The 21,397-nt window shown below is 38.9% G+C and overlaps 1 protein-coding gene and 1 long non-coding RNA gene across 3 annotated transcripts; one reads left to right on the plus strand and one right to left on the minus strand.

Moving 5' to 3' along the window:
- Positions 1 to 6,870: 6,870 nt before the first annotated feature.
- On the plus strand, positions 6,871 to 18,717 carry LOC122658722 (bifunctional riboflavin kinase/FMN phosphatase). Of its 2 annotated transcripts, none has more exons than XM_043853809.1 (11): positions 6,871 to 6,889; positions 13,904 to 14,032; positions 14,543 to 14,729; positions 15,835 to 15,965; positions 16,108 to 16,177; positions 16,297 to 16,362; positions 17,557 to 17,711; positions 17,807 to 17,902; positions 18,091 to 18,242; positions 18,346 to 18,429; positions 18,547 to 18,717. In XM_043853809.1, exons 2-11 carry the CDS (start codon positions 13,951 to 13,953, stop codon positions 18,694 to 18,696), a joined length of 1,173 nt encoding a protein of 390 aa, XP_043709744.1. In that variant the 5' UTR covers positions 6,871 to 6,889; positions 13,904 to 13,950; the 3' UTR covers positions 18,697 to 18,717. The 2 variants fall into 2 exon arrangements, with proteins under 2 accessions (XP_043709744.1, XP_043709745.1); XM_043853810.1 differs by lacking the exon at positions 6,871 to 6,889 and adding an exon at positions 12,994 to 13,002 and having other exon boundaries at positions 13,901 to 14,032.
- Positions 12,970 to 13,555, minus strand: LOC122658723. Its single transcript, XR_006332484.1, has 2 exons — positions 13,394 to 13,555; positions 12,970 to 13,275 (listed from the first exon to the last, which is right to left on the minus strand). It is a non-coding gene; the product is annotated as an uncharacterized LOC122658723 (long non-coding RNA).
- Positions 18,718 to 21,397: the final 2,680 nt, after the last annotated feature.

Below are 21,397 nucleotides of genomic sequence, written 5' to 3' on the forward strand. Positions count from 1 at the left end.
TCACAAACCTGAAAAAATAAAGGGTTTTTTCACGTACTCCCCTGAGGTTTGACGTAATTATGAAAAAATCCCTCGGTTTTGAAAAATTCTGCGTGCCCCGCTGAGGTATAACAATGTTACTAGACTAATGAAATGGGGGTATCTGTTAATTATTAAGAACCTCAGTGGGACACACAGAATTTTTCAAAACTAAAAAAATTTTTCATAATTACGTCAAACCTCAGGAGGGTACGTGAAAAATAAATAACAATCACAAACCTAAAAAAATAAAGAACAATCATAACCACAAAGGTGGTTTTCAGTTTTGTAAACGCCAGGTGTCCATTTTTAAAACGTACGAAGAGAGACTCTTGATCCTCGTAGTTCACCCAAAAAAAATTCTTGCTCCTCGTATGAGGAGCTGAACCGGACTCCTGTCCACCTAAAAAAACAAAAAATTTCAAAGATACGCACAAGAACAATGGGACCCAAATCCGAGGAGAAAAAAAAATAGGACGATTCAAGTGGGTTCAGTCATTCTGGGTTTGTTACCCAAGAAAGAAGAAAAATAAAAGTCATTCTGGGTTTCTTTCTCTTCTTCTCCAACTCTTCTGGTTAAATTTAGAGGCTAGGGTTTCTAGGTCTTTTTATTGTCGTCGTGGGCGTTGGCTCGGAAGCAGGTGGTGATATCACATCAGTCATATGGAGGCTGATCCTGTATGAACCGCGAGACCAGAAAACCTTCTCTTATATATAAATTATATGACATCGGACAAATAAAATCCCTCGTCATTTGTGAGTTCTTCTTTCTTCTTAATATTCTTCCATAGTTGAAGAAGAACGAAGAAGTAATTCTCTAAAGTCCATCGCTGGTCTGTGTTTTCCAGCTTCACCAATTTTTGGGGTATCAGTTTGATTCTAAAATAGCGGAGTTCATTCATCTTCTGGTTGCTTTTTCCAATAAAATTCATGTTTTTCTTATCCAACTTGTCAGAATTGAGATGGTTTTGAGTTGCTTCATCTTTCTTATGAAATGAATAATTTTATTGATTGAATTCAGGTTAATAGTTTGCAGTTTTGTCACAGATTCTCTGAGAATTCTTAACCGACTGAATTATTGTCTGTTCGTATTTGACTTTCATTTCTTCTTATGGTTGAGATAATAATGAGCTTAGTAATTGAGGGGCTTTACTATGGCTAAAGCCCCAAAACAATTTGTGAAGTCTCTGCAATAATTTTTGGCTACATTTCTTTTCTTAGACTGTATGGGCTGTTGTTGGGGTTGAAAGTTAATAGAGTCTATCTTGATTGACCATTAGAAAACACAATAAACTGATAAAGTGAGGAGCAAGCTAACGACACCTATTTTAACACATGCAGAACGGACGCAAATTGCCCAGTAAATGAGCTCAAAGTATTGGCCTAGCTCTCCTTAGTTTAGGAATTTACTGGGGCTGGCACTCACTTCACTGTAATCTTTTGTAGAATATAGCAATAATTTGGTCATGTCTTTTGATATAAATTTTTGACAGCCTCCACTCAGGCTAACTGACCAATCTTCTAGAATCTTCTGCACCAATGTCTATTGACCGATTTTATTGTAGCTTTTCATAGCAGAATCACTGTTTGTCTACATTGTTAGGGAATCACTGTTTTTCTACATTGTTAGGGTCAGTCGTTCCATCATATCTGTCGAAGGAGGGGAGTTTAAACCCTAGAGGGAGTGGTGTGTACATGATCTCGGGAGGATATGGATGATGTCCGACCAGTGAGTACATATCTTTGGCCGATTGCTTTTTCAAGCCATCAAGCTGCTCGGTGAGCTCTCGCAGTCGCCGCTCCACCTCAGTTTCCAGGGGTTGGCCCTCCCGTTGATTAGACCCAGTTCCCTCCCCGAGCTATCTGAGCCACGAGGGTGCGTAGCATCTCGTTGGTGTGGAGCATCTGCAACTGAAGGTCCATGACTTACCGGTTATTCGCTGGAGCTTCTGGGTCCAGATTCTTCGGTATGGGAGGTGGCGGTGGCAAGTTCACCCCGACAATGGTCGGTTCATTCAGCGGCCGACCCTCTTGAGCCGTGTTCAAAACACTACCTCCATTGTCACTGTCTACTGGCAAGGCTGGGTCGGTGGTTGCGTTCGCGTTGTGTCGGGTCCCTCCTCCCCAAGGAGGTCTTCATGCTGCTCCTTAACGTGAAGTCTCGGGTGGAGGGGAGTTCTTCACACCTCCATTGGGTTGTACCTCCTCCCCCCGGGAAGCGGCGGTGTGCTCACCCGACTTTGTGTGCACCATTGTCTTCACTATGATTAATGGTAGAAATGACGCTGCTTCGTTAACGTCGATTCATTCAGCGGTCTGCCTACGGATGATCCTGCAAAAAACCGAGTTAGCACAAGAGAGCCGGTGTGACCCCAACCGAAGACTCTCCGATGCAACAACGATTCAACTTAGTGAAAAGTGAGCCCCCATTTATGCCTCATACCTTAATATTTATATAGCAAGAATGGGGCGGTGGAGAAGAGTCCTCGTATGGCAAGAGTTCTATTTTTGGATGGAATCTTCCTAATGGTGGGAACATGAGAGTTATATTTGAAAACGGACTCTTCCGTAGGTAAGAGTCCTTATTTGAGTGTAAGACGGATTCGTTATCGGATAACGGCCAAATTCGGCTGACTCATCATATCCCGTGAACATCGGGACGTGATGATGTGGCTCCATGTTTTAAGCAAGTGACAATTATTGCCTTGTTAGAGGGATCGGCTCGGAATATTCGATCCTTAGGCCTCGGGGGCATCTCAGGTATCCTCATCAGACCTGTCATCTGAGCTCGTGGGGCTTGTCAGGGGCTCTGAGTGAGGAGGGGTCGGGTTACCCACCGATCGTGCAAGACTCGGTCATATGACTGGTTGTGGAGGCCTCTTCAAGATCACCGATCATGGAGGACCCAGCGGAGTTACTGACAATGGAGAGCTCGCCCACATTGCCGATGATGGAGGACTTGGCCATGTCGCTGATCATGGAGGACTCAGCCATGTCGCCGATCATGGAGGATTCGGCCACCTCGCCGACCATTGAGGGGTCTTCCTTTTGTTTGATCCATCATCTCCGATTGGTCGGCATTTGGTTCTTTTTGGACCGGGTTCTCAGACTCGGCCTAGAACCAGCGACGTGTCGTTCATTGATAGGCCGTTAGTTTTATGGTTTATCACCCACTAATTTTCTTCTCACTTCAAAACCCTCATCCCTACTCTCTGCTCCTAACAACAGAGTCAAAATCCTGTCCCCGATATTCTCTCTGTCTCACATCTCCCTCTAATCCTCCCTCGCTCCTCCCAAACCATCTTTCAGCTCCACTTTCTCGACCAACCCACGTCAAGCCCCTCTCTCGCACTCTAATTTTGTCTAATTATCCTAGAAAATAACCTCTCTTTCTGCAACCTCTAAGGGTGTGTGCTTGTTGCCCCACTTTATAAGGTTAAACTTAGTTCATTGCTTGTAAAGTGTTATGGGGACTTCTGGGTTTCTGCGCATGTAAAATCTCAGCTTCATGTATGGCCCTTCATCTAATTTTCTTGTGCGTAGCACTGTAGTTGTCATGACAATTGTTTTCTTCTGATATTTTCAATAGATCCTCTACCCCTCCTACTTTTTGTTGGAAATTCTGTATTGGATATTGGTTACTTTTCTCTTTGCCTTTTGTTTTATCAACCTCTCTCTCTCTCTCTCTCTCTCTCTCTCATATTCTTGGTATTGCAAATTCTGTAATAGAGGCCTAGAGGGTATGTTTTTGGGGTTATATATGATGTTTTCTCAGAGCCGTTTGATCTTTTCTTCATCTCATTTTGTTGTTGTTTTTCTTTATGTCATTTTCTATGTTTCACTGTCAGCAGGTGGATGATGATGAGTTGTCGTCGGAACTAGAGTTGGGCCAGGTGATGATCGCCTAAGATGGTTTTGTAGCATTCTCCAAAGGTACGAACAGGGAAGAAGATGCTCCAATGGTGAGAATAGGGAAGAAGATGGAATGAGAGGTTATTATTTAAATAATTAATGGGGTTAAAATGGACATTTCAACTTTGGGTGCTAACTATGCTTAGGGTTAAGAGAAGGTTGATATTTTGATAGTTTTTGGGGTGTTCGAGATATACGATATACTTATCGGGGGTGTCCGTAAAAATGTCCCAAAAAATAATAACAATCACAAACCTAAAAAAATAAAGGGTTTTTTTTCACGTATCCCCCGAAGGTTTGACGTAATTATGAAAAAATCCCTTAGTTTTGAAAAATTCCTTGTGCCCCCCGTGGTTCTAACAATGTTACTAGACTAATGGAATAGGGGTATCTGTTAAGTGTTAATTCTTAAGAACCTTAGGGGGACACGTAGAATTTTTTAAAATTGAGGAATTTTTTCATAATTACGTCAAAAAACCTCAGGAGGATAGGTGAAAATAAATAACAACCACAAACCTAAAAAAATAAAGAACAATCATAATCACAAAGGTGGTTTTCAGTTTTGTAAAGGCCACGTGTCCACTTTTAAAACGTATGAGGAGAGACTCTTGCTCCTCGTATTTGACCAAAAAAACCTCTTGCTCCTTGTATGAGGAGCTGAGCTGGACTCTTGTTTAGGGATCTCTATTGCCCCCAATATTGGGGGCGATCGTGCGATTGGGCACCACCCATGTGTGCACGGGGGATCCACTATACACACATGGGCGGTGCCCCAGCCGCACGATCCGAACTTGACCGCCCCGTACTGGGGGCGATAATTTTCCCATAATTTTCCCCTGTTTAGTCAGTTCAAAGATACGCTCTATCAAAAAAAAACATAAAAAAAATTCAAAGATGCGCACAAGAACAATGGGACCCACATCCGAGGGGACAAAAAAAAATGGGACGATTCAACAGGGTTCAGTCATTCTGGGTTTGAAGAAACGGAAGGAACAAGCGTCGAAGGATGCCGTCGATGCCTGGAGTCAAACCACCACCGCGATCTCTCTCTCTCTCATCTATCTACGAGACTTGTTCTGCAAATCAGGTTCCCAGAAACTTCTTCCTCAACAAGTGAAAAGGACATCAACCTTCTCAGTTCTCTCGCGCTTAAGAAGGTATTTTTGCGTTCGATTTATTTTCGGTTTCCGACAGAAGGGATTGAATTCCTAATTAAGGTTCTTCAATTTTCGTTTGAAACAGTCGACCTTAATTCTCTACAAACAATAATCGTTTGTAGTTGTTGGGTCGGTTTGCTGTTTGGAAGATTAACAGACTGGAATCGGGTGGTCGGGATTGGCTTCCGGTTTTGAATTTGGGTGTCCACAGATCGTAACTATGAAAATCGAGGAATTAGGAGAGGTGGAATCTGATGAAAAAGATTTCCTTTCACCATCTATTTTGTTGAGTATTTCCATAGAATTCAATGGATTAGTTTTTAATTAGTTTCAATATAATGGGAAGCTTGACAAAGAGATTGTCTGGTGTCCCATCAGTGAAGCAACAGTGAAGCTTTGAGTTAACTTATCTGAATTTCTATATAGAATATTGGTCTTCTGTTTTCTGTTGAGGTGGTGTTTCACTTTCTTCCATTTGGTTGGAGGTTTTTCTCAATTTCGTTGTAATTGATCTAGGAGAATAAGTGAAAATTCAGATTTGCTCCCTGTAAAGCTTACTATAGATCCCATAAAGAGCTTGATTTCAAGTTTTCTTCTGTATATTCAGCTATTCTCTTTTATGGTTTTCAGGCTTATGGAATTGACCATCTGGTTATTTCAACAAGGGACTACCTATTTGCCCCATCACTTACAGATATTAGCCGAGCTGTTGACTTCATTCACAGAAGTGAATCTCTTATGACCTTAATGTGAACACAGTGGTTCCTTTGCCACTGAGACAGTTTTTTGGTTTTAAAATACTTCATTCCATCAAACTAATGGGCTATGCATGACAATGGAAAGGTGATTCACAATGAGTGTCTCTTTACTGGACTTCTTTTGGTTTCTCTCTTTCCAACTGCAGAGAAAAGAAATTAGGAAAGAAAAGGAGGAAGAAGAAGAACAATGGGGAAAACAAAAAGGTTTATCAAACACCATTTTGCAATCCAGAAACATTATTCTGCAAACACAAACACCAAAATACATTTTTGGTGAGAAACGGAACAGAAACACTCGTAACGTTGTCAAACGGTACCCTAGACTAATGGAATGGGGGTATCTGTTAACTGTTAAGAACCTTAGGGGGGCACGCAGAATTTTTCAAAACTGAGGAATTTTTTCATAATTAGGTCAAACCTCAGGAGGGTACGTGAAAAATAAATAACAATCACAAACCTAAAAAAATAAAGAACAATCATAACCACAAAGGTGGTTTTCAGTTTTGTAAAGGCCACGTGTCCACTTTTAAAACGTACGAGGAGAGACTCTTGCTCCTCGTAATTCACCAAAAAAAAAACTCTTGCTCCTCGTATGAGGAGCTGAGCCGGACTCCTGTTTAGTCAGTTCAAAGATACGCTCTACCAAAAAAAAAAAAAAAAAAAAAAAAAAAATCAAAGATACGCACAATAACAATGGAACCCACATCCGAGGAGACAAAAAAAATAAGACGATTCAAGAGGGTTCAGTCATTCTGGGTTTGTTACCCAAGAAACAGAAAAAAAAAGTCATTCTGGGTTTCTTTCTCTTCTTCTCCAACTATTCTGGTTAAATTTAGAGGCTAGGGTTTCTAGGTCTTTTTACTGTCGTCGTGGACGTTGGCTTGGAAGCAGGTGGTGATATCACATCAGTCATATGGAGGCTGATCCTGTATGAACCGCGAGACCAGAAAACCTTCTCCTATATATAAATTATATGACATCGGAAGAATAAAATCCCTCGTCATTTGTGAGTTCTTCTTTCTTCTTATTATTCTTCCACGGTTGAAGAAGAACGAAGAAGTAATTCTCTAAAGTCCATCGCCGGTATGTGTTTTCCTGCTTCACCAATTTTTGGGGTATCAGTTTGATTCTAAAATAGCAGAGTTCATTCATCTTCTGGTTGCTTTTTCCAATAAAATTCATGTTTTTCTTATCCAACTTGTCAGAATTGAGATGGTTTTGAGTTGCTTCTTCTTTCTTATGAAATGAATAATTTTATTGATTGAATTCAGGTTAATAGTTTGCAGTTTTGTCACGGATTCTCTGAGAATTCTTAACCGACTGATTTATTGTCTTTCGTATTTGACTTTCATTTCTTCTTATGGTTGAGATAATAATGAGCTTAGTAATTGTGGGGCTTTACTATGGCTAAAGCCCCAAAACAATTTGTCAAGTCTCTGCAATAATTTTTGGCTACATTTCCTTTCTTAGACTGTATGGGCTGTTGTTGGGGATGGAAGTTAATAGAGTCTATCTTGATTGACCATTAGAAAACACAATAAACTGATAAAGTGAGGAGCAAGCTAACGACACCTATTTTAACACATGCAGAACGGACACAAATTGCCCAGTAAATGAGCTCAAAGTATTGGCCTAGCTCTCCTCAGTTTAGGAATTTACTGGGGCTGGCACTCAATTCACTTTAATCTTTTGTAGAATATAGCAATAATTTGGTCGTGTCTTCTGATATAAATTTTTGACAGCCTCCACTCAGGCTAACTGGCCAATCTTCTAGACTCTTCTGCACCAATTTCTAGTGACCGATTGTATTGTAGCTTTTCTTAGTAGAATCACTGTTTGTCTTCAGTGTTAGGGAATTATCACTGGATTGTCTACATCTTTAATGTCCTATCTGTAACTTTTCAAATGATAAATAGGCCTTCATTACTAAGTTTCAAAACATCTACTTTCTTGTTGCTGGTGATTTCAGCTGCCCTTGCGCTCTGATTTTTTTTTTTTGGGGGTGGGGGGTGGGGGATGGACTTTTTTTTGAGCCTTCTTGATCTCCAGATAAAACAAAGCAATCAAATTAACTTAGATTCTGCAGATGTTCAATTATGTTGACAGCCTTGTGATACCAAACCTGAATTCCCAAGCTCTAGAGAGACTAAAGGATGATTGGGAAAATAGGATCCAATAAAAGAGGACACTGAGAATACTCGAATTTAAAGGTTTAAGGGAAAAATCTGAAACTTGAAATAGAGAGGTCATGACCTGAAACTCATAAAATCTGAGATCAGATAGGTGGTGTGATGGCTATTCCTAGTACCAGTACGAAAACAGGGCAGGTAGCAGGAATTGGAATTATAAGCAGTTTAACTCAGGTTTCAAGAATAGATTTAACTAGAAAATATGAACAAAAACTGTGATATCAAATTTGAATGAATTCTGATCAATAATAGTGATGTAGATCCCACGGCTGACCAGAAGAAGAAGAAGAAGAACCAAGGCCCATCGAACCAGCTCCAGATGGACCAGAACTGGATCAGATCGAACCAGCCCAGCAGGTCTTCTAGAATGGCCAAGAAAAGAGGCCAAAACACTGTTCACGTGGACAGTGTCACAGCCCATATTTTCCTTGTGTGGAGATATCTTTTAGAGGATTTTGTGGGCCCATCAAGTGGAGAAAGATTCTATCCTAAAGCTGCCATAGTTTAGTTTCTATTTTCAGTTTTAGAAAGTATAATAGATAGTTTCTAATTTCAGTTTGTTTCTATTTTTGTTTCCTTGCTTGTTTAGAAGGCTGGATCTATAAAGCCTTAGTAGTTTCTATTTTCATCTAGTTTCTATTTTTCATCAGTTGCTATTTTACTACCTTCTATTTTGGTTTTAGGAAGTTCCTATTTTCTACCTTCTATTTTGTAAGCTTGCCTAAGCTATTAATAGCCCCCTATTGTAAGGAATGATAAGAATTTAGAGAAAAGAATATTGAGGCCACTTTAGCCATCGTGTATGGGAGCTCCTTCTATGCTGCAACAGCTGAGATAGCTGTGGGTGAGAAACCCAGGGTGAGAGGCCCATTCCCCGACCCCCCCTTCTCCTCTTCTATTCCTCTGTTCCTTTCCCTGTTCGAGTTCTTTTACTGCAACCCCTGTGAAGACTTTCTCCTTGTTCAGAGGACCATTCGAACCTTGCTGTTGCTGCTGATTACCATCAGAAAGAGAATCGAGAACTACTTCTGCAAGTCCTTTTCCTGCTCCTGCGATCTAGTGTGGCTGCTGCCACTTTCAGGCGTGATAACTCCTTATCCCTCCGTCCAACTCAGCTGGGTTTTTGAGCATCCATCCACCCCATTCAACCCCACTTTCCATTGGCTAGATCTGGCCTAACCATTAACCTTCTATTTTTTGATCAATCCTTGGTTCTCACAATCACAGCATCAGATCAGGTTGGGATTGCTTGCCAAGGTTACTCCCTGTACAAGCCCTACTCGACCTGAGTTTGGCTCCCTTCTGCTAGCTGGATTAGTTTCCACAGAAAAGTTTCTTTAACTTTCTAATTTGGTTGCCTACTGAAAATCTGAAATCTGGATGTATTTCAGTCTACACCTTACCCTAATTGCTGAGTTTCCCTGGGTTATTTGGGACTAATTCTATTCTGAATTGGTTCTACATTAATAAGACAGATGACCATTGAAAGCAAACTAGAAAGCTAAGCAGAAACACAAGTGCCACAAGCTTGTGAAAGATGAGAATACTGACATTGGGAATGAAAGAAATAAAATTGAAAATAGAAGATAGATGGAGAGCAGGAACCCATCTACGAGGGACCCTTGGAATCCACCAAGCAAGCACTGTAACTTACAGCAGATCCGTTTAAAAAAACTGGACTTTATTATCATAAGAAGTCATGCATGCGGCCTTGGATCTATTTATCAAATTAACTAGGACCCAACTCCAAATCACATTCTCATAAGGGATTCCTAAAACTAAACTGAACCCTGCAAATGACCTTTTTACCAGCCTATGGTGGCTCTCCTACTCCAACTAGGAATCCTAGAAATAAACATAAATTGAAAAGGAAAAGTGCAACTCAATGCCTAATTATTCTAGGACTTTGAATAGAATTCAAATAAAAAAAATAACTCCTAAACTAACCCATAACCAGGCTGTACTACTCTCCTTATTACTATAGGAAGACCATATGGCAGCCTAATTTCTTCTTCTCTTCTTCTTGGCAGCGGCATCACCCTGGCCCTAAAAGCTCTACAGAAACTATACTGATATCTGTCTAGAAAAATAAAGCACACTCGCAATAATCTGAACCCAACAACAAACAATAACCAGCCCTCATTATCATTTTTTTTGGGGTGGGGGGGGGTGAGGTGTTAACCTTGTAATGTATAACAAGGTTCAAAAACTCGTCTCGAGGAGGTGTCTCGACCAGGTTGAGATCTCAGTGAGACATTGCATTTTTTTTGGGGTTTCGGTGGGAAAATGGCCATAGTTGGCTCTGAAACTTTAAAAGAAGCTTGTTTTAGGCTTGATAAACATATTTAAATCTTCAAATTGTAAAAAAAAGCACCCAATGTTGTGCTTTGGATTTGCACCCTTGGTTGGCAGTAAGGTCGTAAGGGTGTCAATTTGGAATTGTAACTGTATACCGAAACCAATCGCATAAAACCGTACCAAACCGTATCATTACAAATTCGGTATGGTACGGTATGAGAAAACGGTGTTGCCCTTGGTACGGTATCGGTTTCTAAGTTGAAACCGTCAGGTATGTACCGATACCATACTGTTTTACACATATGGTGCCGATAATGTACCGTATAGGAGGGTAAGAATGAGTGAATGACAGGCTTTTTTTTTTTTTTTGGTGAAGAGTGAATGACAGGCTGATAGTGACAGCCACTCAGCCGTTGCAATATCTTTCTCTCTCAGTCTCGGGGAAAGAACAAACAATATCTTATTTTAACATTGATGGTTCTTGAAGCTTCTCTCTCGCTCTCGGCTCTCTGCAATTTCTCTCTTCGGCCTTCGAGACAAATCATAGTTTCTCTCTGACAAAGAAAATAAACAAATGAAAATGGAGCCATTGAAGCTGTAATCCTCATGGTTGAAGCTTCCAGCACTGCTCTTGCTTTCGACGCAGCCCCATTCGTTCCTGCCATTTTCGTTTCTTTAAGGGCTCTTGCTTTCGGTTTGCTCTTCTAATCTTTATCTTTTGGATAATAGAGGATGAATCTCTTGATGTAGATGAGAAGACTTTTGTCTCTCCCACTACCAATCTCGGTCACTTCTCCTACGCTGCACAGATCTATTCCAATACTGAGAGTCTGAGATTGGGGTTGAGGCTTTGAGTCTTTTGACCTTATCTTCTTCATTTGTTTTGTTTTCATTGTTAATTATTATGTATTTAATTGTTATATAATATATTAAAATTGTTATGGGAATATTTTGGTTGTGATCCGATTGTAGTTTGAGATTTTCTTTGATGTATTTATATCTCTGGATTTTTTTTCTTCTTAAGATGAGCCGAGAAGGGTTGGAAACCGTAAGATTGTAAAATTAAAATTATAACTAAAGGGATATGAAATTGAAAACAAAAAAGTGGAAAACCCTAATGCCTAATCATCATCGATTCATCCAATCCTGCAATTTTTATACTGAATAAGTACCATTTTGAGAAGTTCTATTGAATTCAAGATCAGATCTTCTCCCCTTGGCACCTGCAGTTTTTATACCGAATAACTAACGGTTTACAAGTCAGATTACAATACCGAATTTGAACCGTTTTTGTATTGAGACCATACCGTTTTCCATACAGTATATATACCGTACCGAATCGGTATTAGAAATATGCATATTATGCGGTATGGTATGGTATCGGTATTTGGTACCTATTTTCTGTATCATACCAAAACCATAGCGTATTACTGAAACCGTACCGGTTGATACCCTTAGTTGGTAGTGAACATTGAATCCTTATGTAATATTTTCCTATACACATTGTTTGGGTGCTATGAGATATAATGGTTAAATAAAACAAGTAAATTATGCAATAATGGATGAAGACAGTTAATATTGAATAACTATTTAAGAAATAGTTAAGGACTTAAAGTAAAAACTACAAAGTACAGTGATGAGTGAACAATGCATATTAAATAGACAACCAAGACAATGAACAATACATTCATAGCACCATAGTCTTCCATGTCCCAACAATACAATTTTGTGAGTCTGTGACTGTCTATTGATATAAACTATGACATGTTGGATCAAGTCCACTCATGGTACATGCATTGTCTTCTGTCTGCATGACATATGAATGCCACATCATAGTGTTTGAGAAGAAACAAGAGTAGTTTCTTCTTAAGCAGGTCGAGATTTTTGAGATTTCACCGAAATTTCGGTCGAGTTTACCAAAACGATTCAGATTTGGGGTATCGTAAGAGAACTCGTTTCGACTAGGTCGAGATTCTTGAGTTTTCCAAGATCTCGGCGAGTTTTAGAACTATGCACCAGAATAGGGTTAATTATGAGAAGGGTTCATTCGAGCGTATGTAAATAGAGACTATGTTTACATATGGATCCTTATGTCATTACATTCCATCCAATTATTTCCTTGATTTTTTGGGTTATCTTTCGAGTGTACGACTTTTGTAAAGAATCGATCTATTTAAACCATGATCGTGAGCAAGTGTATAAATATACTCTTGAAAGAAAAGTGGATATAGGAAGTCTTGTTGCCGAGATCTATCTATTTCGAAATGTTCTTGTAATTCCTCCAGAAAAGATTCCCTTTTTTATTTTAGAAAGATTATCCTTGTCTTTGATTATGTCTTGGGTTGGAACAAATTACTATAATTGGGTTGGAATAAATTACTATAATTCGTCCCTGCCTATGGATCAATCGATATTTTTCACAAATTTTACGAACAGAAGCCCTTATTTTCATATTTGTCACCACCATCTCACTTGACTCACCTGGGTACCTTCCATATCAATTATATTAACCTTCACAAACATATCACCTACAACTTTTTTGCTGTGAAAGTTTATAAATCCAAATCCTCAAGCATTTGGTTGCGTGATTGTGTACGATCTGTTGGTCCACCACCTTCTAGTACTTTGAAAATAAAATTTTGAATAAATCTTTGGTGACAGTTGTTTTAGGTTTTCTTCACTGTGGGTTGTTGCCTCTTGTTTCAGTTTTGATCATTCTTTTCTACTTCACCTATGATGGACAAGAAATATCTAGGAGGGACTGTGGATAGCTTGAGCAGATGAGGTACGAGAGTGGCCTAGTAAAACAGTTTGAAAAGCAACAAATAATGACAGAATTGAATTACAAAGCAAACAAACTTTAGTCTTGTTCAGTGACAACAAGTGCAGAAAGAGTTAAAAGTTTGACTAAAAAGATTAGGAATCATGATTCAATTCTCTGGACTGCTGCCTAAGAAATCCAGAATGATAAGTAGACAGTTATCCAAAGTGGTCTAAATTGGGACCATAATAAATGGTTAAAACTTTTTACCTCTACAATGTTGTCTGAATTTTGTTGTACCATAGTTTCTTGTTGTTTATATTATCTGATGTAATAATATTTCATAGCATAAATTATAGAACAGTAAAAATGTGTTTTGTATTGTCACATTTGGTGCCACATTGTTGAAGGCCCTTGATAAGTGGAATGGAACAAGAAGGTTTTTTAATTAGTTAATGGCATTGGGAGTCGATGTAGCCTGGTCAAAATAGTTGAGATAAGGCTTTGTTGGTTGAAGAACTGTTTAGAGCAATGTTGATGTATCTGCTGTACGAGTGTGCCTGTTTGGAGCAATGTTGATTTGTAAAACATGTCAGTTCATGTGATAGTGAATCTTTTCAATATATTTATAATGTTCAACAAGAACTTGACAGAATATTATTACATTAAAATGTTGTTGTATGTAATTCTGGTAATACGATAGACCATGATTATTGGATCTGAATGGGATTGATTTTATTTTGGATTCATTATTTCAAATAAAGGACTTTTATTAACTATTGCTTGCTCATCGGTTTTTTTTATCAGGCATCTTGTAAATGGAAACATAGTTTCTACTTGAGAGTTCTCTAAGTTGGATGAGGATTGCGACCACCATGCCATTGAGGAAATTGATCTCGTGTGTCGTCTTAGATTTGGATGGTACACTCCTCAACACGGGTGAGTCCCTATTCCTTCTTTTGTATCTGTTTCTTTCTATCTCTCTTCTCCTTCTCTTTTTTTTTTTTTTTTGGAAGGTGAGTTTCAAAAGGAATGCTTCTGCCAGAGTACTCTGGACTGGTTAACAGGAAAATTGTGTGTTCGTTTCCCCACCCCCTCTTTTTTGGCGTATCTGTGCATGCACATTTCTGTCCACAGTTGAGCATCATTCATTGTTTTCCTTCTCCTGACTAACCTGAGAATGCTAAATATTCTTGTGTGAGATTTCTCCTTTGAGTCTATTGAATCCTTGGTTTCAAGTTCTCTGGCCATGTAGCATGTCTATGATCAAAGCAAGCAGGATGGTCTCTGCTGTCCTTTGATCATGAATGGAGATACTCTTTTCTCATGGTTATGTTGCAGGCAACAATATTAGATGTGTTTTTAGCCCCATAATATCCTTTGTGGTTATTATTTAAGTTATTTTATTTGTTTCTTTTCTATTTATTATTTGTTTCAACTTCATGACAGATGGCATTGTCAGTGAAGTGTTAAAAGCCTTTTTGGGTAAGTATGGCAAGCCATGGGATGGCAGAGTAGCTCAGAGAATAGTAGGGAAAACACCTATTGAGGCTGCAGCTGCTATTGTGGAGGATTGTGAGCTACCCTGCACGGTGGACGAACTTATATCAGAACTTAATCCGATGTTCTCTGATCAGTAATCTTTTTTATACACTTAAACTTATTTTGAATCTGAAATTTTCTTGGCAAAGATCTGTTGCAAATTGCAATGTGAGTCATGGACACTTTTTGTTTATAAAACATAAACAATGACCAATAGAGACTTGAAGGTAGTAGGGTGTGTAAAAGGAACTGGAATAAGGGCGTATCTAGTGCACGAGGCTCCCACTACTGCAGGGTCTGGGGAGGGGCATATGTATGTAGCCTTACCCCCACTTCGTAGAGAGGCTGTTTCCTGATTCAAATCCGCGACCACCAGGTTGCAATAGAACAATCTTACCGTTGAGCTGATTTCCGCCCTCGAAAAGGAACTGGAAATCTTCTGGTTCATGATTTTCATTATTCGTTGATAAATGTGAAAAGCTCCAATTACCTTTCTTATCTTGAAGTTCTAGCATTAGCATAAAGAGAGTTACACTGGAGTTCCACTCAACAATCAACTTCCTTGCATTTGAACCTTATCGATTCTAAGGTCTTACATCTCTGGTTTGCCAGCCGATACGATCTCTGGGATTGACCAGCCAGGTTGGTTGGTTTGGCTATTCCTTTCTATTGAGAAGAGGTTAAACCTGGGCACTACATCAATGGCTTATCCAAAGGGCCAATTAACATGTAGATGATTCTACCATCTCTATTTCTAAAGATGCTACCAATGCCTGAAGGGCCTAAATTGCCACGACACCCATCAAATTAAGTAGGTTCCACCCTTGCGAAATTTTATATACAGGACAGTATCACAAAACACTGTAGGTGTACTTACGGGTTTTCAGTCGTGGCCTTTTCTAAGAATAAAGAAAACATTGATTTTTAAAACATAAAGCTTGAGTTTGAATACTGCTGTGTTTTATTACCAATGCATCATTAATGGACTACCTACACAGAATGTTTAGCATGAATAATTTATCCAAGTTGAAAATGCTTTCTACTTTCAGCTGCAAACCCTATCCTGATATCTAACGTTCAAAACTCAGGGCATTTCTCCAACAATGTACTGCTGGCTACATTATCTCATCTGGTTGGAAAATCTTCCCTTTCAGATTTGACATATTCTTGTACCACACTGACATAGATTGTTGTTGCAGATGGTGCAACATTAAACCTCTTCCAGGTGCCTCACGATTGATTAAACATTTTAATGGTCATGGAGTGCCAATGGCATTGGCTTCAAACTCTCCGAGGGCCAGTATAGAAGCCAAAATATCCTATCAGCCAGGTAATTTCATGTTATAACATCAAAAGTATTTAGTCTATGAGGTAATAAGCTCATGATGCTCCTAACAGATTAATGCTTCAGGGGCATTGTGGTTTATGATTGTTATCTTTGAACTTATCAGAATCTTATCTTCCATTTGTAGGCTGGAAAGAATCCTTTTCTGTTATCATTGGCAGTGATGAAGTGAAAATGGGGAAGCCATCTCCTGAATTGTGAGATACAACATAATATATTTCATTATTTTGGATTTGCCTATTGTTTCCTTACTGTTGATATTGTACGCCACGACAAGTGATTCTATGAAGCTAATTTCTTGTTATTGTTCTCCAAGATTCCTCGAAGCTGCTAAAAGGTTGAACAGTAAACCTTCCTGCTGCCTTGTCATTGAAGATTCATTGTAAGTAGTTTTCAGTTTTATGTGTTTTCTGACCAACACTTATTCTTTTATGAGCATACTACATACCGAAGAGCACTTTTCAAGGGAATTTACCCCCTTTTTTTTTTGACTGTTCACAAAAAATTGATTTTGTTTAAACTATCTACATCAATTATTGTGAATTCACTTTTCAAGAGAATTTACCATAAATTATCGTTCAAAATTAATGAAACCCCTAGTTACGTATTGATTCTGATTTCCAATTAAGGCAAACCTCATTATTGATGTTCATTAAGCAATCTTTTTTTTTTTGTTTTGGGGGGGGGGGGGGGAAGGGTTACTGATTAAGCAATTTCAGCTTCAAGTGACAGTTGTTTGAAGATGATGGTATGCAGTCGGCAGAGGAGGGCCAAAAACCTTGACCTTTGTTCAGCTACTCTATGAAGCTTTTTATACTTTGAGGACTTCTAGGAAATCCCAAGTTACATATTGATTCTTATTTCCAATTAAGGCAAATCTAATTAAATTGATGTTGATTAAGCAATCTTTTTTTTTTTGGGGGGGGGGGGGTTGGGGGTGGGGAGAGGGGGTTACTGATTAATTAATTTCAGCTTCAAGTAATAGCTGTTTGGAGAATGATGATATGCAGTCGGCAGAGGAGGGCCAATAAACATGACCCTTTTTTCAGCTACTCTATGAAGCTTTTGATACTTCTATGATTTAAATTCAAGAATGAAGAAAGTGAAAGAAAATGATAAAAAGAACAATTATTATAACACAAATATATTCTTTATGTGTGGCGATAAGAGTTGAAAGGTTGATCATTGAATTATATGTAGGTCATTGTTTCATTACTTTAGATGTTTTGGAGTTTGCAAACACTGAAAGCCATCCAATCATGCAACTCCATTTACCATTTCCAATTATGGAGCTATATTTATTTTAAAAATCCAAGTTGAACAGCATTGAGATTCTCCACTGGAAATGGTTGTTAGAGTGAGTAGCATATGATAAGGGATAATACATTTTGTGATGGGAAAGCTTGGGAATATTTTTAGTAACTCATGGGAAACATGTATCTGTTCTATAATAGTATAATTACTGTCTGTAATCTTTTATGCTTGACTTTAACTTCATTTCAAGTTTATAGTATACCCACTCGTTCTGTATGTGCTTCTGTATTTCTGACCTGGAGAATGATTTTTACTAGATCAGACCAGGTATTACGGCTGGTAAGGCTGCTGGAATGGAAGTAGTTGCTGTTCCATCCCTTCCAAAGCAGTCACATCTATACACCTTAGCAGACGAGGTCATCAACTCTCTGTTTGATCTACAACCTGAAAGATGGGGCCTGCCACCATTTCAAGATTGTATTTCCTGAACTTTCGAAACCTATTTGTTAACTATATCATAAGTTGGTTTATTTCGAGGCTACTCATTGTCATTTTCTGCTTTGGATTTCCAGGGGTAGAGGGTATTTTACCAATTGAACCTTGGTATATTGGAGGACCTGTCATTAAGGGATTTGGTCGTGGCTCAAAGGTACTTGGAATACCCACAGGTGTGTAGAAAGCTAAAGTTCCTTACCATGGTTTGCCAATAGATTTACAGTACATATGTGGCTCATTCTTGTATTCTTGATGTGAGCATCCGCCCACTTTGCGTGGGTAGAGTTCAGCTTGTCAGTTCATCATTTATTTTCCATTGTCTATGTAACTGAACTTTGTGAGTCCCCTTTGTTTTCTTCAGCTAATCTATCCACAGAAGGCTGTTCAAAAATCCTCTCTGAATATACATCAGGGGTGTATTTTGGTTGGGCTGGGCTATCAACACGCGGTGTCTACAAGACGGTCATGAGTATTGGCTGGAATCCATACTTCAATAACACGGAGAAGACCATTGTGAGTGTAACTTCTGTTTAAATTAACAAGAAGAATGTAAAATGAATTAATGATTGCAATAAGTAGTATTTTCTTGTTTGCTTAAATTGTGGTCATATTGTAGGAGCCATGGCTACTTCATGACTTTGATGAGGATTTCTATGGTGAGGAGCTACGCCTTACCATCGTTGGTTATATTCGACCAGAGGTAGCCAAGAAAGTCCTTTTTTTTTTTTTTTACCAAACCTGCGATTGGGGTTCGTCCATTTCCCAATCCATACCTTCCATAATTTAGTAACATCAGCTTTTTCCTGGAATATGACAGGCCAATTTTTCGTCTCTTGAGAGCCTGATAGACAAAATTCAGGAGGACAGGAGGATTGCAGAGAAGGCCTTAGATCTTCCCCTGTTCACAAAATACAAGAAGGATCCCTACTTGTCAATCTCTTTGCAGAATAATGAACATCATTCATGATATTAAACAGTTCTGTGTCCCAGCTGTGCCATAGATACATCAAGAAAGTCTATTTCCTGGTACCCATACAAAAATGTGGGAAAAAAAAAATTCCTTGCCCATTTTATATTGAGAGATAGTGCTCATGCAGCTACTGCCTCATGATGCCTTAAATAAATTGAAACTGAGAGATGGATCTCTCTCTCTCAAGTTGTGTGTTTTTTCACAATTTTTTGGAACTTTGTTCCCACCATAGAAAAATGAAAATATAAAATATTTACCATGTTTTAATGGCAAATAGATGTGAGAATGGATGATACAAATTACTCCAAAGTTTCAAGCGTGTATGGATGGGTAAAATCCACCCATTATTAACCATGTGTAAAATTTGGTGAGCTAAGTCTATCATTTGGCCAAGTAGTATTGGATTATTCCTTGTGTATTTTTCGATGGCAAGTCTATGTTGTTTGTAATTGACCTTTTAGCCTTGAACCTCTGTTCTTCATATATAAAATTCAAATTGGGTTGAAATTTCATAAGGAAATTGTGAAAAGTTGAAACTACCAATGTACCTTAGATGAGTTGCCAGTTGCCATTAGGTAGAATAATCGTGGTTGACAAAATAGCCTTTTTGTTATTTTTTGATGATAAATTTCCTTTATGTTATTGGTCACTCCTTTTCTATACCATATATATAGTAAATTTTTGGATTTTCATCCTCTCAAGTGTGGTGCGTTGCCTAGTGCACCTTTAAAGTGCATTGGACGATGGTCATTGCACTTGAGCGGATAAAAATTCAATGCATTGGGCAGTGCACTGGACTTGAGAAGATAAAATTTTTGAAATTTTAAGTTAATATATTCTTAAAATAAGCAAGATGAGGTAAAAAGAAACAAAAATAGAATGATACTAACATCTTTGCAAGCTTTTTTGGATGGGGATGGTAAGAGCACCTCAATTGTCTCCAAGCTTTGAGACTCCAAGAAAAGGGCTTACTCGTCCTACTCAAGAGTCCTCACGTACAAGGGTCTCTATCACCAGCTGTTTGGTGGAATTTTGTCAAGTTTAGGATAGTTCTCATGTAATAACAAAATGTTCAAATGGGAGAGGGTTCCCTACATTGACTAAGTATAGTTCTAGGCGAATAAGAGAAACCCTTTTGAAATCTGATAATAGGGGAGAGACATTTATGACATCATCCCTCATATGAACAATAATATGTGAAGGGGTGTGCAATTTCAATTTTGAATTAGCGTTGTGCATAATTTATACCCATCAATATTCTTCATTTTTGTGGATTCTATGGTATCCTCTTCCTATTATAAATTGGAGGAGAATGGTTTGCCAACAAGTTTCCTGCCCTAATGATTGCACCATATATTTTAATTTTTTTTGGTGGAGGATTCGCTAAAACACAATAGGGTGGGTTTTTAATAGGAGAGAGAGAGAGAGAGAGAGAATGCTTCAAAGTGGCAGAGGAGGTGAAATTGAATTAGCCTAAACTCACGAGTATGGTGAAGGAATATTCTGATTCTTTTGTATGCTTTGGAGTGGTGAATGCTTTCAAAGTGTCCAAGAATAGATAGTTGCTTTTTGTTTTGTGTGTGTGTGTGTGGGGGGGGGGGGGTAATGAAAGCCAAGTTAGTGATCGAATTGGATCCATTTTACTGAGAGAACCATAATTAAGCTCTCGGTTCATGATGTCACAGCTTATGCCTTCCATTCCCATTGTAGGAGGTGATGTTTAATTGGTATGGATCTTTCTATCTTTAGGCCATCTGATTTATTTTGTTTAATGGACGTCTCTACCAACTAAGAGAAAAATTACAAACGTTGGTCCCAGTAATTCGCTTGCTTACTTATCTCTTTTCAGTGGCTCCCCCTACCCTACTTAATTGCATGCAATAATTGAGAGAGAGAGAGAGAGAGAGAGAGAGAGATATTTTGCCATGGGTAGAAGTTAATTCCTAGTTCTTGAAGTACATGTCTATTGTGATTTCATCGTATCAAGATGGATAGTGTTGCACAAAGAAAGGTGCTCGAGGGAGTTCCTCAAGCACTGCAACCTTACAACTAGAATCAGACTAGAAACGATTATGGAAAACGAAATTTTCTTCTTTAGGGTTTCTTGATTTCTCTATTAATGGAATACTCGAATTGAATTACATGGGTGCAAGAACCCCTATTTATACAAGTTTCTCTCCCCAGCCCTCTTTCTCCGATCCTTTCTTGGATCTACCAGATGGCTTTCCTTCTTTGTAAGGCGGGTCCCCTTGTGCTCGGATTAGGAAACCCTTCAAAAAAGGGAGATCCTCCCCTGTATCCCGGGATCCAGAATCTTCTCGTATGGGGATTACGGTTGCTAGTCACCATCCACTAGGGTGTTCTAAACAGATATTGCTGACGTGTGTAGACCAGTATAACCGTTTTGCTAGTGGTCCGATCTATTCTGGACGAGGTCCCACCTGTCATCTTCAGATTGGGTAGATAAAGTATGGTGTATTATTTGCCCCCCACTCCCTTTGTCTTGAATGAGGCATTGGGAGGATTCTCCATTTCTTCCGTGTTGCGGTGTTCTGGTCTATATGTTCGGTTATCAGCGATCTTTGCTTACTACAGGCCTCCGGTGATGGTCGGTTTATGCTGGTTGATGCTCGGAAGCACTGATCATCGGTTATGTGTGAAAATCGCTTCCTCTCTGAGCCGTATTTAGTCTGCTAAC

Source organism: Telopea speciosissima, chromosome 4 (assembly GCF_018873765.1).
Source record: "Telopea speciosissima isolate NSW1024214 ecotype Mountain lineage chromosome 4, Tspe_v1, whole genome shotgun sequence".
NCBI lineage: Eukaryota > Viridiplantae > Streptophyta > Magnoliopsida > Proteales > Proteaceae > Telopea > Telopea speciosissima.

Coding starts and splice junctions, on each gene's coding strand:
- LOC122658722 (XM_043853809.1), top strand. CDS start 13,951: ATGAGGATTGCGACCACCATGCCATTGAGGAAATTGATCTCGTGTGTC. Junction 14,033..14,542: donor TGGTACACTCCTCAACACGG/GTGAGTCCCTAT, acceptor ACTTCATGACAG/ATGGCATTGTCAGTGAAGTG. Junction 14,730..15,834: donor AATCCGATGTTCTCTGATCA/GTAATCTTTTTT, acceptor TTGTTGTTGCAG/ATGGTGCAACATTAAACCTC.